We start from the raw sequence: 8085 nt of genomic DNA on the forward strand, positions 1-8085 counted from the left end.
TAAGCTCGAAACGAGAGTGGAGAAATTTGGTCCTTGCGCGAGGGGAGCTCGATAAACTCGAGGGGCCAAATTATGCCGCGAGGAGGGCGGAGTTACGAGAGGCGAGAGAAGCAGCGAGAGCAAGGCAGACGGCAGCGGCGTCTCAGAACGAGGCCGAGGAGAGCGATGAGTCAGAGGATGAAACAGCAGGAGAGAGAACAAGGACGAGAGTGGGAAGAACGAGAGGTGGCATGAAGGTCGCTGCGAGGTGAGAAACTGAGTAGGTAACTGCGAAGATAGACGCCCGAGGGTGGGCGACGGCTCAACCGCTCCACGCCACGCCGCTTGCGGCGGTCCTATTCCCAGCTCCGCTGCCCGAGATTATTTCTTTTTTTCAGCCTCGCCGATGACGGTGCCACGACCCCTCGCCGCGTCCGCTCGCGCTGCCCGCCGCCGGCTCTCCTCCACGATCGCTGGCGTCGGCCACTCTGGGCACCTCTCGTCGGCGGCGCTGCGCAACCGCCACGACGTGCCGCTTGCCGAGGCCGGGCTCACTGCGGCGCAAAAGTACATGTTCGACCTCAACGGCTTCCTCGTGATCCGCGGCGCCTTCGACGCGGATTTGGTGGCGCGGGCGAACGGCGCCATCGACCACCACGCAGACACCCTACACGAGCGCACCGGCCAGCTGCGGACGTCTGGGCTCTACGGCCGCGAGTCGGCCCAGCTGGCAGGCGACGGCACGACGGGGCGCTTCGACATGGGCGGCATGCTCGGCTGGAGGGCGCCGCACCGAGAGCCCTTCCGCGAGCTTCTGACGCACCCCGCCGTCGCGGGGGCTCTCAACGAACTCGTGGGCGTCGGTTACCGGCTCGACCACTCGCCGCTGCTGATCGCGCAGGAGCGGGGCAGCGAGGGGCACACGCTGCACGGCGGCGCAGTCACCGAGTCCGGCGAGCCCGCCTGGCCGCTCGCGTACGAGTGCAGGCACGGCCAGATGCGCAACCAGCTGCTGACGGTGTGCATGCAGCTGAGCGCGGCGCCGGAGGGCGCAGGCGGCTTTTGCGCCGTGCCGGGCAGCCACAAGTCCAACTTTCCGGTGCCGCCCTCGCTCGCGGACCTGGCGGACGAGGCGCTCGCGAGCTGCGTGGTGCAGCCCGCGCTGCAGCCGGGCGACTGCCTCCTCTTCAGCGAGGCGACGCTGCACGGCACCCTTCCCTGGACGGCAGCCCACCAGCGCCGCACAGTCATCTACCGCTTCGCGCCCGCAGGGTCGGTGCACCGGCGCGGCTCCCGCCACGGCCAGGACCTGCCCACGACGCGTCCGCGGCGTGTGATAGGTCGGCGTACGGGCGCGGCTACCTGCCCAGCTGGCCGGAGAGCGTGCTCGACGGGGCGAGCGAGGCGCAGCGCGCGGTGCTCGAGCCGCCGTACCACCCGCGCATGAACCGCACTTCTGTCGACCGCCGCGGCGAGGCCGTGGCCGCGAGGGCGAGGGAGGCGTGGAAGGTCGAGTTCGATGAGCGAGTCTTCGGCACGCGCTATTTCTGAGTCGATGCGCGTCAGCGCGTGCCTCCTCCGAATGGCGCGCGGGGCCCCGCTCTCGACAGCGTCACGAGCGCGGGTGGAGAGAGGCAGAGCAGGGCTCGAGCCGGTGAGCGGCGTGAGCGGCGGCCCGGCGGCGCCGCGCGCAAGATCCGCGCGCGCTCGAGCTGCGACTCGTCGACGAGCCGGCGCGCGCCGGCGGGGCGTGGGCGATGTGTCCGGCGAGAGAGAGGTTGAGTGTGTTTGAGATATAATCACGCGGTAAAAAATAATTGAAAACACGCTACGACCTTCGTACACGCACACACGTGTTGATCGAGCTTCTTCGATCGAGCTTCTTCACAAGGGGCCGCAGGGCGGTACGGCGCAGGGGCGGCTCGGCGCCGGCTCCGAGATGTGAACTGGGTCCGGGGGGAATTTGAGGTGGCCGAGGTGATGGCGGGAAGGGGCACCGTGCCGTGCGTCCAAACGGCGCCGCAGACGCCCAGTCACCGAGTATAGGCAGCATCTTGTGGCGCGGGCGCTCGCGGCTGCGTCAGAAGCTGTTTGTGCGTTGCAAGGGCCGGCGCGTACTTGGGGCGTCGTGTCCGCCGCTCGGCCAGCGGGGCAGAGTGGCGCAGCCGCGGGGAAGGGCGCCGCCGCCCTCCGCCGGTCGCTCGAGAGGGGCGGAGAGCGACCGCCCTCCGACAGGTACCGGCGCGGGCGCGGCGGCGGGAGGCGAGACGGCGCCGCCGAGGCACTGCCGCTCCCACTCCTTGAGCGCGCAGAGGTAGCTCAGGTTCGGGTCGCACTGCGGCCTCGCGCGCCGCACAAGCTCGAACGCGGCCTCGGCGGTGATTCGCTCGCGCCAGACGGCGTAGCCGATGGCGAGCGCGCACGAGCGGGAGATGCCTCGGTGGCAGTGGATCAGCACGCCCCCGCCGCTGCAGAGAGCGGAGTCGACGAAGGCGACGCCCCGCCGCACGGCGGACGCCATCCTCGGCCCGTCGGCAGTCGAGTCCGAGAGGTGAAGCTGCAGGTAGGAGGGTGCACCCTCGGCACCCTCGAGCGCATTCGGAAGCCGGCAGCAGTTGAGGACGTGGGTGATGCCGTGCGCCGAGAGCAGCCGCCGCGAACCCGCCGCCGCCGCCGACCCGACGTACAGCCGCCCAAAGACGTGCCCGAGCTCGCCGCCGAGGCTGGTGGCGCGGTGCTGCGCCGCAAAGGCGCCCCCTCGCGCCCGCTTGTAACCCCGCGCCGGCCCGGCCCGCGCCGCGGTGCTGCCGCATTCCGCGTCAGCGCGCACAATGCATGGCGAGGCGGACGAGCTGTCGCTGTCGTCGCCGAAGCTGGCCGCCGTCCAAATGGGGGGCGGCCGCCGCGTCGCCATGGGCCGCGGCATCGGGCTCGCGCGAAGCTGGTGCGGCCGCTTGGGACTGCTCAGCCCGAAGGCTGCCGAGGCTCGCCCGCTCGGGCTCCAGGCTCGCCCGCTCGGGCTCCAGGCTCGCCCGCCCGGGCTGCAGGCTCGCCCGCCCGGGCTCACCCTACCGCTCGCGTTCAGCCTGCCGCTCGGGCTGGCCCGGCCGAGCGGGCTCGGGAGGGGGCTCGAGCCCATGGTGTGCAACCCGGCCGCCCCAATGTCAACGCCCCTCGCATGCGCTGCCCGGCGGGCGTTTCTTCCTTCCGGGCTCCTTGGGTCGGCTTCTTCACCTTCGTATCTCCTAGCCGTCTAGGGGGGTCTGGGGTTCGCGCTCCAGGGGGGGGGGGGGGTGGATAGGTAGGTAGGGCGGGGTTTGAGATCCCACAGACCTCCACTGCGCACAGTGCGCGGAGCGCGGTCCACGTTCTTGTGTTAAAGAAAGAAAGAAAACGGACAACCCAAGGGAGGGATGGGAGGACGGCACGCCGCCACCACACAGGGATTTTAAGGAGAGGGGTGTGGTGCGCTAGCCGTCGCCCACCCTTGGGCGTCCGCCTCTTCCTATCTCTCTTCGCAGTCTCTCGCCGATCCTCGCTTCAACCTTCGTGCCACCTCGCGGTCGCCCCCTTCTCGTCGTGGTCTCCCTTGTCGCTTCTTCCTCTGTCGCGTCGCTCTCCTCTGCCTCGTCCTGCGACGGCGCCGCCGCCTGCCGCTCCCTTGCTCTCGCTGCTCGGCGCAGCTCCGCCCTCCTCGCTGCATATCCTGGCCCCTCGAGTCTATCGAGCTCTCCTCGAGCAAGGACGAGTCTTCTGACGCCCACTGCTATCATTTGCCACCCAGTCATATTATTGCTCAGGTCCACTCTCTCTTCGAACACTTGTGCCCTCACTGATGATGCCGGCGCTGTGGTCCCCTTCGGGTGCATCGTGACGGCTGACAACGGGATTTCCACTGGTTCGTCCTCCTCGCACCTCGGAGTCGTCTTCCCCCTCTTCCTCCCGCTCGGCTCTACGTTCAGTACGTTCGGCGTGGCTCACCCTCCATGCCGTGAACAGGCGCTTTATCCACCCTATATTCTTCTCTCGTTCCTGTGTTAGAGAGAGAGAGAGATTTTTAGCAATTTGTTTTGTTAGTGCCAGTGCGCGCCAGACCGCCAGTCCCGTGCGCGGCCTGCTAAAATTCTTCCTCGGTGAGCCGGTGTGTGTGCCAGTCCGCGCCAGTCCGCGCCCTTGTCGTATGTATGTATGTATGTAGGAAGGTGAAGAGGCTCGGACTGGACACCGACGTTTCGTGCTGCTTGCGTAAAGAATTCTTCCTCTACCCCGCTGGGGCGACGCGGCCGTGCTAGCGCGGTTTGGACGTGGACGCGTCCAACCTCGCTGCCTCCTGCCTCCTGCCCATGGCGGCCAGCCTGACTAGCCTTGTGGCTGACCTCGAGGAGGTCGCCCACCCGCTCGGCGGCATGGCCTTTGAGCGGACGGCGGTCACGCGCAACGACCGCCCGCAGCGGCCGCTGCTCGACTATGACGTGCCCGGGGAGGAGAGGGGTGCGGACGGCGCGGCGGCTGTCGCGGGCGACGCGGCCGGCGGCGGCGAGCAGGGCGAGCGGGAGAGTGGCGCGTCGGCCGCGTCGGCCGCGTCGGCGGGTGGCCGCAAGTCGTTTGTCCGCTCGGTGCGGCTGCCTCGCTGGATGGACCTGGACCAGGAGACGCTGCCCAACGCGCCCCCGCCCGCGCTGGGAGGCTCCGCGGCGGCGGCGCCGAGCGCCGACGGCGGCGCCGCGGCGCGCGTCTCCTCCGTGCGGCGGCCCGCCAAGCTGTCCGACTTTGGCGCCGTCGGTGAGCTGACGGTGCAGATGCACACAGAGGCGGTGCCCTACGGGCTGTCGACGGCGGCGGGCGGCGGGTACGAGGCGCTGCTCTCGGACTTTGCAAAGCACTCAGCCGAGAAGCGGCAGGCCAAGCCCGCACGGGCGCCGGCGCCGGCTGGCGGTGGGAGCAGACGGCCGGCCGTCGGCCGGGAGGCGAGAGGCGGCCCGAGAGGCGGCCCGAGAGGCGGTACGGCTCGCGGCAGCGAGGTGCCTCCCGAGAGCTACGTCTGCCACAACTGCAGGCAGCCGGGCCACTGGATCGCAAACTGCCCGCTGCCGCGTCAGAGCAAGCGGCCGAGGGACGACGCGTCCGCCGACGCCGCGAGCGACGCGGGCGCGGGCGCGGGCGGCGGCGGCGGCGGCGGCAGAGGAGGCGGAGGCGGCGGTGGCGCAAAGCGTCCCAAGGGCAAGAGGAGCGGGCCTCCGGACGGCTACGTCTGCAGAATATGCAACGTCCCCGGCCACTTCGTCGCCGACTGCCCGCTCGCCCCGCGAGAGCGCGCGGCGGAGCGGCCTCCGCCTCCCCCTGGCTACGTCTGCCGCAAGTGCAACCAGTCGGGGCACTGGGTCGAGCTCTGCCAGCTGCGCGGGCACCACAACCCCGCGCCCGCGGTGCCGCCGGTCACGCCGAGCGCCGAGTCGGCCGAGGTCGGGCGCGACATCGCGGAGGCGCTCGAGGAGGCGGAGGAGGAGGCGGTCGAGCAGATCTGCAGGCTGGTCGAGGTGCTCGGCGAGGAGGCGTGCCGCGGGCTGCTCGTGCAGGCGTGGCAGGTCGAGGAGAACGGCGGGCTGCTCCGCACCGACGGCTCGGGCCAGCGCCGCACGCCCGGCGGCGTCTTCCTGTGGCTTGTCAAGCAGCAGGCCACGCCAGAGCAGCGCGCGCGCGTCTGGCCCAAGGCCGGCCAGGAGACGCCGGCCACGGCGAAATAAACAAGAGGACGAAGGACGAAACACATGTGAGAGCGAGAGAACAGAGCCTCAGCCTCAGGGAGGACGCATAGGATCTCAGAGAGGTCGTGAGTGACGAAATTTTTGAGCGGTCATGTGGAACGGTAATATACGCGGCACACATCACGAAAATCACGTCGCGCGCGCCAGGGTTCGTGATTTCACATGGAAACAGCGAATCGGTTTCACTTTCACTTTCACTTCACATTTCATGTGAAACGAAATTTCACTTTTTCGAGCGAGTGTGAAGAATCGTGTGAACGTGAATGATGACGGATGCTCCCACCGAGTCGTCCGACACTCTGACACTCACTTGCACAGGTGTTGGCTCCCAAGCAGCAGCCAAGATGAAGGAGGCTGGAGATATTGGTCTCGCTGAGCTGATGTGTACACTAGACCTATATGAATCTCATGGCATGCTCTGGGCGAATACGGTGCCGATGGTGGGATGAACTCTCTCAGCAGTCGAGAGTCGACTCTCGACGCATCGGGAGGCGCGGCCGCTGCGGTGTAGGGGCGGCGGCGAGCTCCCGGTTGCAAATACTCGCCTCACAGTCCAAGATGGCGGCTCGCGCCCCCATCCGCGCACCAGCGTGCCACTCTAGCCCCGCCTGCCGCCCAGATACCGAGGGCGGGGCGCACTCTTCGACTTGGGCTATTATTTGCCACCGGGAGGGCGGCGGCGGCGGTGTAGGGGCGGCGGCGAGCTCCCGGTTGCAAATACTCACCTCACAGTCCAAGATGGCGGCTCGCGCCCCCATCCGTGCACAAACGTGCCACTCTAGTCCCGCCTGCCGCCCAGATACCGAGGGCGGGGCGCACTCTTCGACTTGGGCTATTATTTGCCACCGGGAGGGCGGCGGCGGCGGTGTAGGGGCGGCGGCGAGCTCCCGGTTGCAAATACTCGCCTCACAGTCCAAGATGGCGGCTCGCGCCCCCATCCGCGCACCGGCGTGCCACTCTAGCCCCGCCTGCCGCCCAGATACCGAGGGCGGGGCGCACTCTTCGACTTGGGCTATTATTTGCCACCGGGAGGGCGGCGGCGGCGGTGTAGGGGCGGCGGCGAGCTCCCGGTTGCAAATACTCACCTCACAGTCCAAGATGGCGGCTCGCGCCCCCATCCGCGCACCAGCGTGCCACTCTAGTCCCGCCTGCCGCCCAGATACCGAGGGCGGGGCGCACTCTCCGACTTGGGCTATTATTTGCCACCGGGAGGGCGGCGGCGGCGGTGTAGGGGCGGCGGCGAGCTCCCGGTTGCAAATACTCGCCTCACAGTCCAAGATGGCGGCTCGCGCCCCCATCCGCGCACCGGCGTGCCACTCTAGCCCCGCCTGCCGCCCAGATACCGAGGGCGGGGCGCACTCTTCGACTTGGGCTATTATTTGCCACCGGGAGGGCGGCGGCGGCGGTGTAGGGGCGGCGGCGAGCTCCCGGTTGCAAATACTCGCCTCACAGTCCAAGATGGCGGCTCGCGCCCCCATCCATGCTCTGATGTGTCGCTTGGGTCGCCTCTGCTGCTGTGTCTCTGTCTTAGCCAGATATCGAGAGCGCGCGACGACAACCAAACCCTTACCCTAACCCTAACCCTAACCCTAACCCTAACCCTAACCCTAACCCTAGCCCGAAGAACCCAAAGCATTCACCGAAGCTCGTGTCGACGGACCGCTGATTCCTCCATTTGGTTTCGGCCCAAACCGGACACCATTCTCTTAGGAGCTGCACAACGGCTTGAACGCTCTCTGACTCTAACCCTAACCCTAACCCTAACCCTAACCCTAACCCTAACCCTAACCCTAACAACACGGTGCTTCTTAAGAGGTCGTGCGCGTCGCTGCCGACGCATCTCGCGTGTATGGTGTATTTGCAGTGTATTTCGGCGGGGGCGCGCATTAAACGAACATTGAGGCAACACACACGTCCTCGAGCGCCCGAGGACACGAACCAAGCTGCACCTCCTCTCACTAGTTATTTTGTGGGCTCTTTCCTTTCTACACTTCCTCGCTTTCACCGCGTTTTGATGCAGTGAGGGCGGGCCCCTGTTCTTTGAGCCTCGGGGACGACCACGGCCTTGACCACGGCCTCGCTGCAGGGAAGCAGGAACGCGCGGCATTGGTGGCACAGAGATCCCTACCGGTGCCGGCAGTGGTAGGCGCACCGCCGCTCTCTCCGCTACCGCCACCGCCGCTGCCGCCTCGACTGCTGCCGCATCCGCCGCTGCCGCCTCGGAGATGCCAGGGCCTTCGAAAGTAGTCGAACTTGTGAAATTTTCAGTGAAACGGGGGCGGCCGAAACGTTTCATGTGAATTTCACACGAATTCACATGTGAAAGTGAAAGTGTGAAATT

General features: G+C 67.6%; 3 protein-coding genes across 3 annotated transcripts; 2 read left to right on the top strand and 1 right to left on the bottom strand.

Annotated features, from left to right (window-relative positions):
* Positions 1-385: 385 nt before the first annotated feature.
* On the top strand, positions 386-1787 carry EMIHUDRAFT_460404 (hypothetical protein; the record flags this gene model as incomplete). Its single annotated transcript, XM_005791531.1, has 2 exons — positions 386-1251; positions 1320-1787. The coding sequence occupies 2 exons, from the start codon at positions 386-388 to the stop codon at positions 1528-1530; spliced, it is 1077 nt and encodes a 358-aa protein (XP_005791588.1). The 3' UTR covers positions 1531-1787.
* A 272-nt stretch (positions 1788-2059) lies between these two features.
* EMIHUDRAFT_251472 (hypothetical protein) lies at positions 2060-2816 on the bottom strand (the record flags this gene model as incomplete). Its single annotated transcript, XM_005791532.1, has 3 exons — positions 2060-2096; positions 2265-2736; positions 2810-2816. 3 exons carry the CDS (start codon positions 2814-2816, stop codon positions 2060-2062), a joined length of 516 nt encoding a protein of 171 aa, XP_005791589.1.
* A 75-nt stretch (positions 2817-2891) lies between these two features.
* On the top strand, positions 2892-5723 carry EMIHUDRAFT_251473 (hypothetical protein; the record flags this gene model as incomplete). The annotated part of the gene is made up of 4 exons (XM_005791533.1): positions 2892-3119; positions 4272-4451; positions 4740-5101; positions 5237-5723. 4 exons carry the CDS (start codon positions 2892-2894, stop codon positions 5721-5723), a joined length of 1257 nt encoding a protein of 418 aa, XP_005791590.1.
* Positions 5724-8085: the final 2362 nt, after the last annotated feature.

This window comes from Emiliania huxleyi (genome assembly GCF_000372725.1).
Source record: "Emiliania huxleyi CCMP1516 unplaced genomic scaffold EMIHUscaffold_1110, whole genome shotgun sequence".
Classification (NCBI taxonomy): domain Eukaryota; phylum Haptophyta; order Isochrysidales; family Noelaerhabdaceae; genus Emiliania; species Emiliania huxleyi.